This window comes from Mus musculus, chromosome 8, assembly GCF_000001635.26.
Source record: "Mus musculus strain C57BL/6J chromosome 8, GRCm38.p6 C57BL/6J".
NCBI lineage: Eukaryota > Metazoa > Chordata > Mammalia > Rodentia > Muridae > Mus > Mus musculus.
The window spans coordinates 119,759,554-119,779,596 of NC_000074.6; the positions used below are offsets into that span (position 1 = coordinate 119,759,554).

A 20,043-nucleotide genomic window follows, 5' to 3' on the forward strand; every position below is an offset into this window, starting at 1 on the left:
CAACTCCCACTGAGGGACAGACCCTGTGCAGACACGGCTGTGCCCTCCAGAGAAGCCAGGGAAGGAGGGGATAAACCTTCCCAGAGCTGTCCGTCTGTCCTCTCCATCCTTCCGGCCCCTCACTCAGGCACTCATAACAACCACATGTGCAGTACGGTCTTTTCCTCTTCCTTTCTGGGCTCGGCTCAGCCTCCGCCTGTCGGAAGCTCTGTGGTGCTCACAGCTTCATTCTTCCGCCCGTTTCACAGAAGACCTCAGTCCTCCGTTTCAGGGAACAAGGAGTTCCTCAGGGCTCGCCTGACATCCCACAAGCATTTGTGCCCTGAGAAATTTGTTAGAGGTATGGGGAGCAAAGCCTGTCGTCACCCGTACCATGCCGCAAGAGGGCTACGTCCTCTAAGCAAACGCTTGTGAGGCCCTCCTGTCTTGAGCAGAATCCCAGCCCTGCACTGAGGTCAGAAAGAATAGGAGCCATGGTGTCATGACCTCCCAAGGGGCCACACCAAGCCTGCTACCAATGAAAGGCATGACCAACCTCATTTTTATTTAAAACAAACAAACAAAAGACACTTGCCAGGCAGTGGTGGCGCACACCTTTAATCCCAGCACTTGGGAGGCAGAGGCAGGTGCATCTCTGAGTTCGATTGAGTCCAACCTGGTCTACAAAGTGAGTTCCAGGACAGCCAGGGCTACACAGAGAAACCCTGTCTCAAAACAAAACAAAGCAAAACAAAAGACACACTTCATAGCACAGTGACCCAGTTCTGTGAAGTTACATAGGGGTCGTCTGGAGATTCTAGTGTTTTCTATCTCTATCCCACAGACCACTGACAACTGGCTTCTTGCCAAGAGAACCAAAATGGCCCAGCCCCTGTCAGCACCACATGCCAATCCCTCCGTGCACAGAAATGGCACTTTTGTTTGGAAGGTCTCCCCTCAGACCTTCTGTCAGGCTCAAGGTTGTTGTGTGGCATGTTCCAGGAGCTTCTTGGGCAAAGATGCAGAACTGGGGAAATGCACATACCAGACTTTACCATGGGCAAACTGTATATGCAAGAGTAAAACTTGTAGCAGATCCGTAAAGGTTGAAGTTTACAGCAAAAGACATAGAGGTTTACAAACAAGACGTAGAGGTCTCAAGGGCCCACAGCTCCTCTGAGTGGATGGAGCTGGGTGGCCATCACTAACAGTGTGATGGGCAGCCTGGCCACCTGAGTCATAGTCAGTCTTTGGGGACCACTAGAGTCTGTCTGAAGTAAGTCATGCTGTCCCATGACCTATCCCCCTCCTGAGAAGCCCTGAGCTGTGACCTCAGAGAAGGCACCTGGAGGCTGACACTCCCAGCCACGGCCGGACATCACCCACCACTGGCATCTGGGATGGGTGGGTGTTATGCACACATTGGGCAAGCATGCAGACTTCAAGTCTCCTCAAAGGTCCCAGGTCCCATATTTGGATTAGCAGCACAGGAAAGGCTTGGTCTCTGGGTAAATGGGTCTGGCTTTCCACCCTTGTTCATCAGGCGTAAAAAGAGTTGAGAAAGCTAGATAGGACCCCCACAGCAAGCCCATTCTGAGAACCTGCCCCCAGAGACATTTCCTTCAGATCTTCAGCTACAAACCCACAAATTGCATGGTGGGTGTGTGTGTGGGGGGGAGTAGTATTCTCACAGAGTACCAAGATATTCATCTAAGCACCCCTGTCTTTCCACTCATGCTGGGCCATCGGGGCACATACAGGGACCTCAGAGCATGGTGCCCCCTCACAAGGCAAGAATGCATGCCCTCAACCACCAGCCCCAGCAGGTTTCAAGCCTCTTTGTCTTTGGATGCCATGGACAAAAGACAGAAGACAAAGTTTAAGGCCAAGGTTCTAACCCACGCTCAGGGCCCCTGGGAGGCAACACCCATCGATTATGGCTTCAGAGGAATTTTCTCAGCATGGCTGTGTTCTGATTTAAGTGTGTCCGTGATGGTCTGCGTGCAACCATGTGGCTCTGTGTTAAGGCTAAGCAGGAGTTAGGACAGAGGGTAAGAAGAGCTCTCTCTGTTCACACAGCAGTGAGGAATCTAGACGCTCTCTGCTCTGCATCCCTGGGGGAGTCCCGCCCCTGCTCCAGGATGCTCTCCATCCAGGAGAGCTCTAAGAGGTTGCCTTATCTCAGTCCTCATCCCTGGGGACTTCCCGCAGTCCCTCGCTGTGCCGAGCCCGTCCGCTGATCTCCAACAGGCTACGGGCTTCGGGATTTGAGTCCAGGACGCTCTTCTTGTTCTTGCCCTTGGGAAGAGAGGGAGTGGGTGGGTTCAGGACATACACAGGGAGATAGCAGCAGCTACCAGCTTAGACCACACAGTGACTTCCTCATAGTGGCTGGCGTATCAGAGTAGAGGAGCCACAAAGTAGCCAGGTGGCACAGTACCCTGAAGCCTCTCTGGCTGGGATGCAATTGCCAGGGTCATGCAGAAATCATGCAGGTTCATGCAGACAGGTAGGGCGGGCAACGGGCCATCTAGCTGGGCAAGGTGTGCATCTTAGGTAGGCCCCACTCCCAAGGCAGACCCCTCCACTTTGCTGCATGGATCCTGACACAGCCCATAGCTGGTAAAGCCAAAGTATCCCCAGAAGGACAGGAGACACGCACACACACACACACACACACACACACACACACACATGCCCGCACTCACGCAGCAGAAAGGCTGTGTCTTTGTATGAGGTCACTGCCGTGTAGGACTCACCTCATATTCCTCTAAGAGGTTGCCAAGTCCCCACACCTCCATCTTATCGAACAGGAAGTCCTCCTGGGCAGAGAGCTGTGGGCTGTTGTAGGTGGTGCACGCTGGCTTCGCCTTGCTGTGTCCTTTCCCAAAGTCGGCAGCCACCCAAAGCCCAAAGTAATGGTGCTGCCCACCCATGCCCTGTAGAGCAAGCGGGGACGGGTGACAGTGTCAGCAACCACTGGGGAGGAGGGGCTTCAGAAACAACAGGCTTGACTACAACAGAGAACCAGGAGGATCCTAAGGTCTTGAGTAGCCTGAGCTACACAGAGTTCCAGGCCAGCCTGTCTAAAAGACCTTGTCTCAAAAAGAGGGGTGTTAGCGGAACCAGCCAGAGACATGGGGAAAATAGGAATTCGGGACTGGCTTTCTTTTCCTGGGCTGTGGTTATAATCATGTTCCGGGTTGCTAAACGGTTATGGTTATCAGCAGACCACAGTCCACAGCTCTCTCCTGAGAGGGCACATACATAGGGCACAGCAGCCTAGAAAATCTGCAGACTCCCTGCATGTCCCAGGTAGTACTCAGGGACGGGGTGAGCAGAGAGACCCCTGGGAACCCATCTGTGCCCTGTCCCTACAGGAAACCAACCTGTGCCCAGTGACTCCCTCAGAAAAGGTGGCAGGCTAGGAGTGGCAACTCAACTGCCCTTCTTCCCACTGCAAAGTCCCACCACCGGCTCGAGCCAGCTGTTACCCTGCCTCCCTGACAGCTTTGTGCTGATGTCACCTCCGTCACACCCTCTTGTCCCTGGTGCGCCTGAGGAACATGATATGATGAGCTTCTATCTTGGACATATAGGGATCTTAGCCTATGTCTAGATGCTGCTTTTGGTCCCCGGGCCAGAGACGAATGGTTCCTGTGGGCGCTGAGACTATTCCTGAGACTGACAGACAAGCCCATCCCGGGAGGGGTCCTGTGCCTGAACTCTGATGCCCTGGTCACCTGGCCATGCCCCTCCTGCTTGCGGTGGTGGAAACCTGCTAGGGAATCCCTGACCCGCTCTAGTGGGCAGCCTTGGCTCTCAGCTCACCAAATACGGATGAGATGACTTGTCAGGACGTAGAGAAAAGAAAAAAAAAGCCAGCAGGTTGGATGGTTCTTACCCGTGCCAAACATCCTTGTAGGTATCTGCCCTGCTACATCCAGCTGCCCTTGCTGACCTGGCCTCCCCTCCCCTCCCCTCCTCTCCCCTTCCCTCCTTTCCCCTCTCCCCCTCCTCTCCTTTCTGTGGCTAGCAACAGGCAAGACAATGGCTACCACAAATAAGAGTCCGTTTTCTGTCTCACAAGTTACCACTAACTCGACCCAGTGCCTAGAACCCTCAGCTCAGGGACCCCCCCCCCCCAAACAAGCTCAGCACACGGGCTCGCTGTGCAGGTGGTCGTATTGACCTTGAGGCAGGATGGCAAGTGACTTGTGAAGTGTTTACCACCAACACGCTCTCAGGACACAGACCAATCATTGGGGTCCAGGGAAAGGGCCAGGCTGTTTGCACACAAACCATGGGAAAACCCACTGAGGAAGATGTGCCCTGCTACTGGCTCTCAGCACATTCCACACAGAGAACCCTGGCTGGTGGGACATCCCCCTCCCCACCCTTACCAGTCCATTAGGCATGGTTTGCTGTCCGTAATTCAAGTACATGAAGTGGTTATTGTAGCCCGTGTGCAGGTGCGTGGCCATTCTGGGGGCAATGGAGAACAGGAAACATCTGTTGTCCCCTGGAAGTGACAGAGAATCAAGGACATAGTCACTGCCTCAGAAACAGGCACAAAGAACAGCAGATACCAGCAGGCTGTGTCTCAGAACACAGCAACAAAGATCCTATGCATCATCGGGGGCCAGGCCCCAGACCACACACAAGACAAGACTTACGGATGTCTGGGAACTCAGATGAAGAAGGTGAGGGCACAAGGACACAATGGCAGTGACTGGACAATGTGGCCATCTTTAGACCTGGCCACAGGAGCTGAGACCATTTCCCAATGTTAGCATGGACCATCCAGGAATATTAGCATAGGAGCGAGTGGGTCTCCTGTTAAGCCACAGGCAGGTGGTCACCATGGAGATGTGGGCAGCTGTTGCACAGCCTGCACAGGCCAGTGTTCGATGTGGTATGGGGCTGCGCACACACACACACACACAGAATGCACCATGCAGGAGGCAGCACACCTCCAGGGCTGCCAGGATGGAAACAGACAGAGCATGCCACTGTCTACCGTCATCCCAGGATGTAGGGTGGGTACACAGGATGTAAAAAGGATGCCCACTCAGCCAGGTGTGGATGTGCAGTCCTAGAATCCTAATACGGGAGCAGCTGAGACAGAGGGATTGCCTTGAGTCTGAGGCCAGCCTGGGCTACCGAGTTACAAATCAACCTGAGATATAGCATGACCCTCTTAAGAGGGAGAAAAAGGGAGGGAAAGGGAAAGGAGGGAGAGGGGGGAGGGTGAGAGAGAAGGGAGAAGAGGGAAAGGGGGAGGGGGGAAGGGAGAGGGATAGGGAGAGAGAACACTCAAGTGGGATGTGTACATGACACGTGCCTTTTGTTCCAGCACTCAGAATCTCACTTTGAGCTCAAGGCAGCCTGGTCTACATATGGAATTCCAAAACAGCCATGGCTACATACTACCTCAAAAAAAAAACAAAAAACAAAAAACAAAAAACAAAAAAACAACATACAAACAGACAAAAAGAAATCCAAGGGGGAGGGAGGGAAGGAAGGAGTCACTGGGGTGGGGGAGTCAATTAAAGCCCTGGCATGGACAAGATCCTCCATTCCCCTGACCTCTGCATTTGGACGAAAAAAAACAAGTGGCATTTCTTGAGGTCCAGTGCTGTTCAATGACTACTGGGCCCCAATACACCAGGCAAAAGGACAGGACCACAGCCTGGGCTGAGGAGGCCACATTGTGAAGATCACTCCCTGGCCCACCAGCAAGGACCTAAGAACCCTGCCGTGCCCTTCTGAGCCTGCCGGAGCATCGCCATAGCATGGTGTGCTGTGCTTTCTACCTGCAGCAAACACAAGCGAGCATCACGGCTGGTCACCAAGCAGGGAAAGGACGCGGGAGAACCAGCACCAGCCCAGAGCTGAGACACAAAGTCCCAGCTGCTCAGGCCAAAGCCTCGGGACTCCAACACATCAGGGAAACACAGCCTGAGCTGGGGCAGCACATGGCCTAACCTGCTAGCAGGTGCGAACCTGGCATGGGATCCCCAGCACCAAGGAAAAGAAAACCCAACTAAAACCATGTGCCATTCCCTCACACCTCTGAGCTGACGACACTCCTCAGGCAGGCGTGGCTGCCCTTTGCTGGACTGCCAGGCTCAGAGCAAGAGAGGTCTGGAAGCACCCTCCTTACCAGTCAAGCCTGCCTGTTTCGAAGCCACTGAGACCCGCAGCACTGAGGAAGTGGGGTTCTCCTAGATCTCACTCAACCCTCGAGTGGAGCCTGCGGGGGGTCGCAGTGAGGTGCGGCCTTCCCTGGACTGTCTAGTGGGGTGCAGGGAAAGCCCTTCCTAGGACAACACGGCAAACAGTACATACATGCAAAAACCCTGGACAAACCGGAAGCTCTGGGGGGAGGGGAATGGCAGCCACGCCCACACACCCCACCCCACCCCGGGCTCCAGAGCCACTTTTGCAGCGGGAAGATAGGGAAGCACTGAGGTCCGCTGTAACACGGGGGGCACCAGTGCTGGCACCTTGGGTGAGAGCGGGTCGTCTGTGGGCACAGGAAGCACCACGCCTGGCACCCGTGGAGGAGCCTGGGGACAGCTCCTATGAGGGCCGTGAGGAAAAGGTACAACTGACTGGGTCATACATGGAGCCTCTGCAGCCAACAAAGCCACAAAAGCAGAGAGGCGGGAGATGGGGGAGAGGCAGAGCAATGAGCACGTGTCCTTAAGAGGCGGCGGCTCACAACCCCTCCCGTGCATCCATCTAGTTCCCCCACCTACACCCTACCCCAGCCAGGGCCAAAGAAGAAGTCTGTGATGCCGAACAGGAGCATGGTCCTTCCACTGCAGTTAAAAAAAACCACTGGAGGGGGCTGGAGAGGTGGCTCAGTGGTTAAGAGCACTGACTGCTCTTCCAAAGGTCCTGAGTTCAATTCCCAGCAACCACATGGTGGCTCACAACCATCTGTAATGGGATCGGATGGCCCTTTTCTGGTGTGTCTGAAGACAGCTACAGTGTGCTCAGGGTTGAGGCCCCTGCTAGGATTTGAGTGAGGAATACACACACACACACACACACACACACACACACACACACGGGCTCGCTGTCTGAACACGTGGAGTATGGGACCTCGAGGCGGCAGAGGAAGAGCTTCTCTGGTCTTAGAGGTGACAGCCCAGAGCCACTTCCGCCCTGCCCCCACAGAAATGTGTGTGCATGAATGTTTTGCCTACATCTATGTGTGTGTATCACATGTGTACCTAGGGCCCTCAAGGCCAGAAGAGGGAGATGCCCTGGAACTGGAGTTGCAGACAGCTGCCCATCATCCCCAGCCCTGCTACCACGTCTCTCCAGCCCTGGTACATGCTTCCAAAGCCACCAAGATGTAGGCAAGCAGATGACTGCTCCCACCATGGCTTGACCCCCATGATGACCTGTACCCCTGAAAACTGTGAGCCACGACACAGCCTCTTGGTCAGGTAGTTGGTCACAGCAACAAAAACCAGTGCCCTGGTTCCATGTCCGTTACTCTGATAAGACCCGGACATGCGGCAGCCCAGGGCTAGGGGTGGTCTGACTCATGATGCCAGCTCACGGCTAATCATTTTAGAGAAGTCAAGGCAAGAACTCAAGCAGCTAGGCACACCTTATCCACAGTTGTGGCAGACAGAGACTGCCCCCACGATGCTCACTTGCTCTCAGCTAGTTTTCTTCACAAAATGGCGCCACTGACAAAGGACGGGGTCTTCCCACATCAATTAACAGCCTACTCTGGACAACCCCTAAGACTGTTACAGAATCTTTATTCTCCTGATACAAGCGTTGTCTCTGAAGCTCACTGCCTCGGTCTGCTAACCTAGGCCTAGTCCCGGAAGCTTCTATCCTGTGTCCAGTCTCATCTAGGCCTAGAATGTTGTAAGCCTCTGAGATTTACTGCTGAATAAAGTCACCCTTTCTAGTTCTTTCTGATCTCTGGCTAGGTGGTTTGACTCAGCTGCTCTGGCTCCAACCTCCTCTCCACGCTGACTGATTCAATCTGGCTTCTCTCTTTCTGCCTCCCCTGAATATTTGCTCTGTGTCACCTCCAACTCTACCAATCTGTTCTAATCGCCCGGCTCCTTCTCACTTTCTGGCTTGTTCTGTCTTCAACCAGTCTGTGTCATCTGGCTAAACTACCACCTCCTCCTCTCCCCATCTCTAAGTAGCTTCCCTTTCCTCTCTCTCCTCCCCAGAGTTGAGAATATCCTAGTCTGTCAAACCTCTCTCTGATTCGGCACTTTGTCTGCCACTCAAGTAGACATCGCTTTTAAACACGGGTGCCTCCTTCTACAAACTAACTCTACCTTCACTGTTTGGGATTAGAGGTGTGTATGAAGGACTGAGCCACACTGCAAGCAGAAACATGTATTCTCAGTAAATAACAAAGTCTTGGGGGAGGGGAGGGTCACAGTATGACCTGCAACCTAAGACACCCTCCTCAGGGGTTCTGAGGTTCGAGGCTGTGCCAGGCTGGCAGTTAACCCTGCCCTGCACAGTACCCACTGCTTACCTTGGAACTGAGGCTTAACTTCCCAAGAGCAGGAGGCGAAGCCACCAAAGACGTAGCCATCCCTGTCCTCAAGGACAAGCAGGCTGGGCCCCTGGCTGGTGATGTGGCTGCAGAGCTGGGAGAAGCTCTGCCCGTGGAGCTGCGTGGAGAACAGCAGGCGCCAGCGTTGCCGATGCTCCGGGGCCAGGTGGGAGCTGAGGTAGATGACGGACAGCACATCCAGGATGCTCTCGAACCGGCCACCTTGGTCCGCGAGGCACTCGGGGACCAGCGTGGACGGATCAAAGGATGAACCCAGGAGGCACAGGCCCCTGTGGACGACCACGCTCAGGAACATGCCCACGTGAGGGACGTGGAACACCCACTCCTCGATCATGGCTTGGTCGCAGACCTGGTCCAGGCACTGAGGGCCCTGGAACTTGTAGCCATCTAAGGGAAGAGAAAATCAAGATGGCTGAGCACACCCTGCCACCTTATGGTCACTGTCCAAGCCTTTGAAAACCAATCTAAAAGTCACAGGGCACTGGGAGGTGGCTCATCTGAGCTGGGATATGTCACAGGTCTAATGAGCACTCCCAGTTTTAAACACCGGCTATGACAATTTACTGTAACACACCACAATATTCGCATTATACAGATTAGAAGCATATTTTGAATACATTAGTGAAACTCTCTTCTCCATTTCTTTAATTTTGTTCTTGTTGGAGGGAGGATCTCATGTAGCTCAGGCTAGCCTCAAACTCACTATGTAGCTGAGGATGACCTTGACCTCTCACCCCCTGGTTCTGTCTCCCAAGAGCTGAGGTCACGGATCTGTGTGTGCCACACTGGATTTATGTGGTGCTGGGCCTTGAAGCCAAGGCCTTATGGATACCAGACACTGCCAACCGAGCCACACCTCAAGCCCACCTTTGCTCTTTGTTAATGTGACCACGAGGAAAACTGAAACTTCGTGGGCCGGCCTATTTCGTTGTCGGGTATTGATTTGAACAGTTTGACCGTGGTACCCCTCAGCTTTTCCCTCTCCTCAAACTGCACTTCGGAAGCCTGGGACAGTGGGGGTCTGTACAAGGAAGCCCAGCCTGGGAATCCCTCAGCCCCAGTGTCAGCAGAGGTCACACTCGGCTGAGGGCAACAGAAGGCTGGAATGTGTATTGTACCCTGGCGGGGTGTAGATCCTGGAGCACCCGCTGGTCTCCCTGGGAAGGGCAGATTTCACCAACTACTGACCAAGCCTCTTCCCCCAAATATTCACAGTGTGAATAACCACAACCCCAAAGAGTTAGGGTGACAGGACAGCCTGTGGAACACTCTTGGGCTTTCAATTTGGGGTCCCCAGATGTAAAACTAACTAGATGAGTTAAAACACTAAGAGCGGGCTGGAGAGATGGCTCAGCGGTTAAGAGCACTGACTGCTCTTCCGAAGGTCCTGAGTTCAAATCCCAGCAACCACATGGTGGCTCACAACCATCCGTAATGAGATCTGGCGCCCTCCTCTGGTGTGTCTGAAGACAGCTACAGTGTACTTACATATAATAAATAAATAAATTATTTTTAAAAAAAAACAAAACACTAAGAGCGATGAAAACTGAAGCCGCACGTGGGAGCCTCTGAGATGCAGCCAAAGGACTGCAAACTTACAGGGAAACTTTACAGCTACAAACATCTACCCTGAAGAAGGCCGACCTCAACTTCATCATCTAAACCGTACGAATCTAGGAAGACAGGGCCGGGTCGGGGCAGGGGGTGGCTGTGTTGGTAAAGTCCCTGCCAAGCAAACCTGAAGACACGAGTTCAGACCCACAGCTGTGCTCTGTGCCCTCAGCATTGCGGAGGGGAGGCACAGAGGTTCAGTGAGAGACCCTGACTCAAGATAGAAGACAGTGAAAGATTAAAGAAGATGCCTAACATGTACAAACACACACACACACGCACACAATACATAGAGATACATACATACACACAAATACTACACACAGAAATACATACATACACACACACATATACACACACATACATACCACAAACATACATATACACAACACATACCACACATACATACACATATACACAGACACACATACACACCACATACACCATACATATACATACACACATACATACACTATACAGAGATAAATACATACATACACATATACACACAAGCATAAATATATACATGTACACACATACATACACCAGACATGCATACACACACACAGAGATACATACATACACACACATACACACAAATATATATATACACACACCACACACATACAAATATACATACAGACATACAAACATACACACACAAAAACCTACACATATAAACACATACAAACACACATACACACAAACATACACACATACACACACACAGAGAAACTAAAAAGACAGAAGGCTAATGCAGATATAATGAGAATAACAGAGATAATGGACTGGGAAAGCAGGAGAGAAGCGGCTCCTAGACTGCTTTTAAAACTAGTTTAGTTTTTAATTAAATGGTCTGGAGAGTCAGCTCTGGGCGTTAGACCGAACGCTGTTCTAGAAGAGAACCTGAGTTTAGTTCCCAGCACCCATGTTGGGTGGCTCACAACCACCTGTAACTCCAGCTCTTGTGGATCTGACAAGGTCTTCTGGCCTTCACTGGCATCTGCATGCACACACACACGCGCACACACACATGCACACACACACACACAACTCACACATGTAAAAATAAGCCTTTTTAAAAAAGGGCTGGTGAGATGGTTCAGCGGTTAAGAGCGCCGACTGCTCTTCCAAAGGTCCTGAGTTCAAATCCCAGCAACCACATGGTGGCTCACAACCATCCATAATGAAATCTGATGCCCTCTTCTGGAGTGTCTGAAGACAGCTACAGTGTACTTACATATAGTAAATAAATAAATAAATATTTTTTAAAAATCAACAAAAATGCTGAGATTGTTTCTGTAAGACTGACCAAGGAAAAGGATTTCAGTCACTGAAACCAGAGGAGGACGCGTGCTTCTCCACAGCTAAGGTAGACAAGGATACCCCACAGCAATCGCAGGGCGAGGGAGGCAGGCATACGCCACAGTCTAGCCTCCCTGGGAGACTCTAGTCATGGCAACTGTAGCCCCCTGGCCCCATCACGCCAAGGTCTGAATCAAGAGGACAGTCCCACGCTTGCCTTGAAACTTCATCTCAGAGAGCAGCTGGGCGACCATGGCCTGCATACTGTCAGGGGGCACCTCGGATTTCCTGCAGGTCCAGCCTCGAAGCTCATGCCGGTGGGTCAGCACGTGCGCCACAGAGGCCACCAGGTCCTCTGTGAACTGGGAGATACATCACTGTTAAAGCCAAACCCTCCTGGGCCACCCCCAGGACATCACAGTGAGAAGACGGTGATGTTTATCTTTCAGTAACGACCACAGTGGACCACAGCTGCTCAGGGATTCTTTCTCCTTTCTTCCCTTTTTTTTTTTTTTCTCAGCCCTTCGCATAGCTCCAACTGGCCTCCAACTTGCTATGGAGCTGAGGACAACCCTGACTCCCCCTGCCTCGACCTGCTGAGGGCTGGGATTACAGATGTGGGCCACTATATCAGCTTCAAAAGCTGCTGGGGAGGGAAGCAGGGCTTTGTGGGTGTCAGGTGAGCATTCCACCATGTGAGAATGCACCCCTAAGCCCTCCCCCACTTTTGTAAAATTTGAACACAGATTTTTACCAAGGTGCCTAAGCTGGCCTTTGACCCTCTTGAGTAGCTGGGATGTCAGGCCAGCGCCACCAGGCCTGGCCTTCATTTTTCTAATTACATATTTAGCTCCCCTGAGGGCTTGCCAAAACCCTAGTTCAAGAGTTCCGAATTCGGCTGGCAAGATGGCTCATCGGGGAAGAGCACTGACTACTCTTCCAGAAGTCCTGAGTTCAAATCTCAGCAACCACATGGTGTCTCACGTCCACCCGTAATGAGATCTGATGACCTCTTCTGGTGCCTCTGAAGACAGCTACAGTGAACTTATTTATAATAATAAATAAATCTCTGAGCCAGAGAGATGGCAGGGACTGAGCAAGTGGAGTTGACCAGAGCAAGGGGGGCTGACCAGAATAAGCAGAGGTCTTAAATTCAATTCCCAACAACCACATGAAGGCTCACAACCATCTGTACAGCTACAGCGTACTCATATACATAAAATAAATAAATTTAAAAAAAAAAAAAGAGTTCCAACCAAACTGTTATGTGGCTCAGCTCCCTGAGGCTGGCCAGCAACACTACCTAAGCCGCTGTCCCGGGTCCCCCACCCATGGACACCAAGTGTGTACCTTCTGGACATCTCTGGTCTTTGTAGGACCCTCTGCATCTGAGATCATGTTCATAACCATTAGGCCTTTTTCCTCACAGCTCCCTCTCAACAGCTGGGACAGGAATGCAGTGAATTGCTCTCTGGAAACACTCCTGCAGCTCCCGAGTGTCCTGTCGGTTGGCTTCACCCTCTGCATGCCGTTATACAGTCTGGTGACCATCGCTGGGGGGAGGGCCTCCTTGACATGGCTCTGTTGGGGACAAACAGAAGAGCAAGCTAAGCAGGGTTTACTGAGAAACGAGCTGAGGGCAAGACCAACCTGAGTGTGTGGACCACGGGCACACGAGGCCATGCCGGGCACCAGGTCCTCGCTTTAGTACACGTAAGACTCTGTACATTTCCACCTATGGTCCCAGCAACTCAGAGGGCTAAGGGGGGTGGGGGGGAGAACCACTTATCAAGGCCAGCCTAGGGGCCTTGAGAGATGGCTCAATGGGGCACTGACTGCTCTTCCAAAAGTCCTGAGTTCAATTCCCAGCAACCACATGGTGGCTCACAGCCATCCATAACAGGCTCTGATGCCTTCTTCTGGTATGTCTAAGAACAGCTACAGTGTACTCACATAAATATAATAAATAAATCTTAAAAAAAAGAAAAGGTCAGCCTGGGCTATACAGTGAGTTCCAGGCTAGACCAGTGTTGGCTATACACCAAGACTCTGTCTCAAAAAGCAGGGTGAGAGTGTTGTTCACCCATGGCCCATGGATACTTTCCACACTACGAGGACAGATCGGTGTAGCTGTGACAGTCACGGAGTCAACCATGCCAAAAGCAGGGGCCTTTCAATCTAAAATCACCTTTCTAGTGCTTGGCACGACTGCAGATCCTAAATCCCCACCCCATGTGGTCGCTCTTGCCTTCATCGCCTCCAGAGAGAATGTCCCCGTTGCCACACCGCCTTCACTAGATGACAGGACATCAAACAGCTTGTCTACCTCAGCCTGCTCCTCGGGCAAGAACCTTGAGGCCATCTTCTGGCCCGACAGGCTCTTGGCATTCCCCATCTTGCCTGCTCTCTGGAACTCTCTGCAGACCGGAAAGAAAGAGAAAAACCACAACATGAGAGTCACAGGAGTATTGAAGACCGCTCACTGCAAAATGCAGCTAAAATACTTCCGATGGAAATGTTAATCTGATGGGGTGGAAACTAACATCAGGCACACGTGAAGTACGAAGGCCCCCTGAGTCAACTGAAGCAGCCTGGATTCCTTCTGAAAACACACTTCTTGGCCATGCTGTGGTGGTATGGCCCATAATCCTACCATTCAGGAGACTGAAGCAGGGGTGGTGGAGGCTATAAGCTTGAGCCCAGCCTGAGCTACATAGCTATGTTTTAGCACTCCTTTTCGTGGCTGTATAATATGCCCATTTGTATGGACATACCACATATTGTTCACCTGTGGCTAACTGGCAGGCATCTGAACTGCTTCCACTGTGGGGGCTGTTACAGATAGCACTGTTGCAATCCCTTGTCCTTGAGCCCCTCTTATTAGGTTTCTATATTCCACCCACGGGCTTCAAGCCTCAGACACCAGGACAGTGGAACTTTGATGTCTTACGGAGTTGCTATCTTGTTCTCCAATTCACATTCCTCCCAGCCCAGCACAAGGTCCCACTCTCTCCCCATCCTTGCCAACCTTTGTGCTTTGCTGTCTTTTGGGGGGGAGGGGCTGGGGGCCCTGCTCTTGTCAGGCTTCCATACTACCAAGTTTCCCCTGAAGACATGTCCCTCCAGAGGGCTCACTGATCACAAAGGCTGACTGGAAATGGGGCTCATTCCGCACTCCCCCCACTCCAACATTCAATCTAACTGCTTTAAAGATTCTTAGGGACAGCTCCAGTCTGCACTCTACAGCCAGGAGCTCGGGCTGGCCTCACCTTGAAAGCCGACAGACAGCAGCAGGGCTGAACCCCATCCCTCCAGGGACACAGCCTGTGTGGTCACACTGAGCAGACCCCCGAGACTGCAACCCTAAGCAGCAGCTCAGCCATCCGGGACTCGGGTTATCGGGTTATCATTGGTTGCAGCTGAGTTTTAAACAGCCACTGACTTCCAGGTGCTGTGATCACCAGTTACAATGTTGCAGGTGTTTCGGGCAGGTGATGGGGGAGGGCTGCTTAGGAGGGGGACCACCATGAAGAATAATATGCTTCAAAGCAGCTGGAAGGGCAGACTTCCAGCGTCCAGGGTGGCAGCTAGGCAGGTCACCCAGGCTTGGAAGCACAGCCTGGTGGGGGGGGGGGTGAGGGGGGGGTGGAGCTGTTGCTTCTGCAGTTCACTGAAACCATCTGACCACCAGGAACATTGTCGTGACCACCTCGAAGTGTCCTGAGGCAGGGTTGGGATAATTACAATGGAACATGCCAATGTAGTTCCAGGCCTGGGGTCAGAACTGCAGACAGGGGTGTGGGGAGGAAACAGTGAAGTGACTCGGTATCTTAATTTCTACCCAAGAAGCAAGAGGATACAGAAGAGCTAGAATATAATTAGGAAGAGTGGTTCGCAGCCATGGAGATGGGGAGAGGCAGATGCTGGGTCGTGTGGGTACATACATGGTGCCTGCCCTCATCTGTGCAGCCTGGCCTTGCCTAGCACTGGTGGCGAGGGCGGGGCAGGGGTGGTCTTTAATGATGCCACTACTGTAGACTGACTGTATGCCTCAGGAGAGCCTGCCCTGTCACAGAACAGGGTGGCTATCGGCTGACACTGATTAAACTCACCAAGGGTCGAAGGCAGAGGACACCCGGGCAGCCCTGAGCCTTTCCTGGGCATCACCTGTGGCTACAGGAGGTCTCAGGTTTTACCCAAAGGCGTGTGGATTTACCAAGTCATCAAAACCTTCGCCACTGTTTCTCCCTGCGCCCTCCTGCAGATGACAGACCCATGGCAATACATCCAGACATATGATATTCCACCAGCAGGCTGGGCTTTAAGCCTCAGAGCATCCTGCATCCCATTCTAGAAAATCTGAAGGAAGCCTGGCCTGGTGGTGACACCCGTAGCTGGGCACTTGGGAGGCTGTGGCAGGGTAGTGAGTTCAAGGCCCATCCTGGGCTACCTAGTAAGGTCTTCTCTCTCTCAATCGATCGATCTAGAAGCAAGCAGGCATCCGAAGGCCTGAGGGCTTCTGACGGTTGTGCCTCAAGAAATCTACCAAGGGAATGGTTTGCAGGCGCTAGCCTCCTGTCAGGGATGGAAGCTCGAGGGCTGCTGGTGGCTGCTCCTACCCCAGCAAGCTCCTGAAGCCTGTAAGATGGGAGACATACCTTCTCAGGGAGGTGTCCTTCCTCCTTGTCAGCCCTCGGTATCCTTCTCTACCTCCTGTTTCCAACTGTTTGGCATTCACAACTTTTCCTGAAAACACCTCCCCTCTCCCACCTCACCTCCGAGATTCTGCAGAGACCCTGTGCCACCCTGCCCTCCCGACCACGAGCTTGGTGCTACTGAGGTCCCGACGCCAGCAAGACTCTGCCAAGTGCCACAAGCTGGTTCCTCTGAGGACCTCCCTGGTAGTCTCCCACCCGGGAGTGAACCCTTCCCTCTCCTTGTCCTTCCCTGTTCTCCATGGGGACCCCAACGCCCTTCCCTCAGACCATGCCTGACTCCAGACTCTGATCTGAAGGCCACCAAAAGGGGACTCTGCTCCAAGACCACTCTCCTGTGCCTTAGCCCGAGGTAACAGGACAGGTGTACTGATGTGTGGTGTCCCCTGCAGCCTCTCAGGAGATGGTTTGCGCTCTGTCACAGCTAATCTTGCCGGTCAACTTTATGAATTTGGAACCACCTAGGAGACCCCGGTTCTGGGTGGGTCTGTGGAGGATTTTTGAGATTAGGTGGATTGGCGTAGGAAGACCCACCCTAACTGTGGGCGGCACCATTCCCTAGGCTGGGGGCCTGGACTGAATAACAAGGAGAAGCAGCCAAGCACCAGCGGTCCTCCCTCCCTCTCGCTCGCTCACATGTGCGTTCTCTCTCTCTCTCTCTCTCTCTCTCTCTCTCTCTCTCTCTCTCTCTCTCTCTGCTTCCTGACTGTGGGTGCAGTGTGACCAGCTGCCTCACGCTCCTACTTCCATCCTTTCCCCTCTGGGATAAGCTGTACCCTCAAACTGTGAGCCAAAAATCAATCTTTTCCCTCTGAAATAGCTTCTGTTAGGTGTTTGGTCACAGTGACAGAAAAGGTAGATGCCATCCTCTCCTTCCATTTTGTGGGTTTCCTAGTGCTAATTCACGACCAGGTCCTAAGTAGCCCCCAAGGGCTTAAATCCACCCTGACCCCACGAGATCCCCATGGTCAGCACTACCTGCCCCACTATGCACGAACCACCCCTGCACAGTGATGCCAGCTGCATACCCCACGGCCTGCTAGTACTAAGCCACAGCAGTGGAGGGGGCAGAGATTGATTGAGAAAGTAAATGCTAAACACCAAGCCTTGAATGGTAAACAAGCCAGGGGCAGTACAGGACAGGACCAGATGCCAGGACAGAGCCAGAGCTTGGCTGCTCTGTGAGGAAGGCAGGGGGAGGGGAAGGGCAGGTTTGGAGCCCACAGCTCAGGGAGGACTGGGGAGAGACCTTGAGAATATGGCTCTTCACCCTGTACCAGCCCAGCCGCTACAGCTGGAAGGCCGCCTGTCTCCACACAGCTGCAGCAAGAATGATTCTCGGGGGGGCCCATGCTCTCCCTTTAGGCTGCAAGCTCTGTCATGGGGCCAGCAATCTGTCAGCTTCCCGGAGAAAGGTCTTGCATGTGTCAGGGGCAGGTTCTGTCCTCCATGGGGACACCTTGGTCCATGGGGTAGCTTTCCCCTGGCAACTATGTCCACCTTTCTTAGGTGAAGACATCTTTCAGTGACTGTAAGGTCACTTGTAGCAGTGAGTATCAGCCTTGTGACCCAAAAGAGACACTTGCCAAGGATCAAAGCCATTTTTCTTATCAGAAAGCGGGGGTGGGGGGGTGGGGGGGATGTGGAGAGACCCTTTAAAGGTCACCCACAGCCCTGACCATTCTCCACACAGGGCCTATGAGCTCTACAGTCTCAATCCATACACAGGTGGCCATTCCAGACAGTTTTTGTATAACAATGGGCTTTCCCACCTGGGCACAATCAAGGGGAAGCCTTTGCCCGACCAGATCCAAGTCTCCTGAACCCACCAGTGAGCTTCCTTGAACATTCCAGTCTCCGCAACAGTCTATCCTCAACACTCTACTGCCCCTAATAGCTAAACACGTCCTTCCTCCTCCCCCCAACCAGGTGATCCATTTCGGGAGGGGGCCCTCTCCCCAACAGTGAAGTCCCATCACCAAGTCACTAACCCATGGTCTTAAAAGGAGTTTAGCTTGCCGTGCTTTAATAAGCTTGGGTGAATCGTTTAACATCGCCACCTGGTTCTGCTTTCCAGAAACCAAAGACAAACACAGATGGACCCTGGAGAATAAAAAGGGCTCCTTGTGTCACGAAGAATGTGGCGAGCCAGCTCTTTGCAGCCCCAAGCTCCTGGTGGCAGGCTGGAGTGTGCCTCGGACAATTTCCCATGGGGCCTCCAAGAGATCGTGACACACTGTCTGGTTCCTGGGGTCAACACCCCATCAGAACAGCCACACCAAGCCCATGTCCAAGTCCTGGAGCCTACTGGGTCTGCAGCTGGCAGCCCTCCATCTGTCCCAGCCCCCCTCAGGAGTGCAGGCCAGGGCACCTTCCTCGCCTCCCCCTAAATTGGTTTTGAGCTTGCCTCTGAAGGAACTCTATTGGGTTCGTCTCGGAAAACAAGGCAGGCCCACGGATCCCTTCAGAGCCCAGCTTCACCCCATCCCAGGCACTCTCTGCTTCTCTGACAGTAGCCTGAGACAGTAGCTTCCTTGGGGGCTGCTCAGGCCACCCCGAAGGTCTTCCTTCCTTCCTTGAGCTATGCCCAGCCTCGCCCGGGCTCCCTCCCTCCGGCTCACCAGCCTTGGTCTACAGGGACCGAGCTCCTTCCGGTACGTCCTGGGCAGCAAGGTTGCCCGGGTCGCCCAGCCCTTTCCCTAGCAACGGCGCTGACGGACGGTCATGAGCACCAATTGGAAAAGGGCTACTGAGAGGTGGAGCCCGAGTCAGATCTTAACCAATGGGATTGTAGTTCACGGGGAGTGGGCGGAGCCTGGGATCGAAGAACTGAGCCTGTAACAGCGGAACACTTGGGGATGGTTGACAGTTGCTCAGGTTCTGCAAAGGCTGAAGGAGAACTTGGGCTTTAGGAGGTGCTAGGAAGCTGCTGAAGGGCTGGAAGCGGATCAGGGGGTTTAAATGCAGGGAGCGGATAGAAGGGAGCAATGTGGGAGGCTGGGAACAGGGGCACTGTGAACAGAAGGCCTGAGCTGGGACTCGCCCCCCAGAACTAGGGTGGAAAATCTGACCTCCTTACCTCCTGAAGTCCATTGCGTTAGCCAATAGAGCACTTGACACACAGAAGCAGATGCCGGCCGGTCTTGTCCCCAGGAGTGGGATAGCTTGCTATCAGCCCTACCGGGCCTTTTCTGGTGTCGGAGACAGACACAACAGAGGTAGGTCCCAGAATTCTCAGCAGAGACGAACCCACTGTCGCTGCCTGCAAACCCCACCGTCCGAGTGGCACAGAGGAACTCCTCCCAACCCCCCAAAGTAACAGAAGCTGCTGTCTGAAATTGTAGCTGGAAAAATGACACCAGAGGCCGGAGAGGTGGCAGAGTCCTTAAGAACACTTGCTGCTCTAACAGAGGACACAGGTGAACCCACACTTCAGCTCAGGCCTGCTTGTAACTCCAGTTCCAGGGGATCCGACGCCCTCTTCTGGCCTCCAGAGACATTGCACACACGGTGCACATAAAGCAAAACACCACACATTATTATTAGTATTATTAGTATTATTATTTAATTATTGTGACACCAGCCCGGCTGAGTGTAGTGGCATACACCTGTAATCTCAGCACTTCAAGAGGCTTAGACAGGGGCATTGCTGCAAGTTTGTGGCCAGCCTGGTCTACACAGTGAGTTCCAGGCCAGCCTGGGATACAGAGAGTGGAAGTTTTGAAAAGGCGAGTAGAAGAGAGACAGCAAAAGAAAACGGGCAGCTAGCTCCCCCTAGTGGATTGAAGTCACATGTCCACCAGAAGCCATCTGCCTTTCGCTCAGCCAAGCTCCACCTAGCGTTTGTTCCCAACATTC

General features: G+C 52.9%; 1 protein-coding gene across 2 annotated transcripts; it reads right to left on the minus strand.

Annotated features, from left to right (window-relative positions):
- Positions 1–509: 509 nt before the first annotated feature.
- On the minus strand, positions 510–18,886 carry Meak7 (MTOR associated protein, eak-7 homolog). 2 transcript variants are annotated; one of them, XM_030243817.1, is made up of 8 exons: positions 18,593–18,886; positions 13,719–13,887; positions 12,821–13,051; positions 11,688–11,832; positions 8,513–8,941; positions 4,383–4,501; positions 2,739–2,918; positions 510–2,277 (listed from the first exon to the last, which is right to left on the minus strand). In XM_030243817.1, the coding sequence occupies exons 2-8, from the start codon at positions 13,863–13,865 to the stop codon at positions 2,161–2,163; spliced, it is 1,368 nt and encodes a 455-aa protein (XP_030099677.1). In that variant the 5' UTR covers positions 13,866–13,887; positions 18,593–18,886; the 3' UTR covers positions 510–2,160. The 2 variants fall into 2 exon arrangements, with proteins under 2 accessions (XP_030099677.1, NP_083159.1); NM_028883.2 differs by having other exon boundaries at positions 1,034–2,277; positions 18,807–18,863.
- Positions 18,887–20,043: the final 1,157 nt, after the last annotated feature.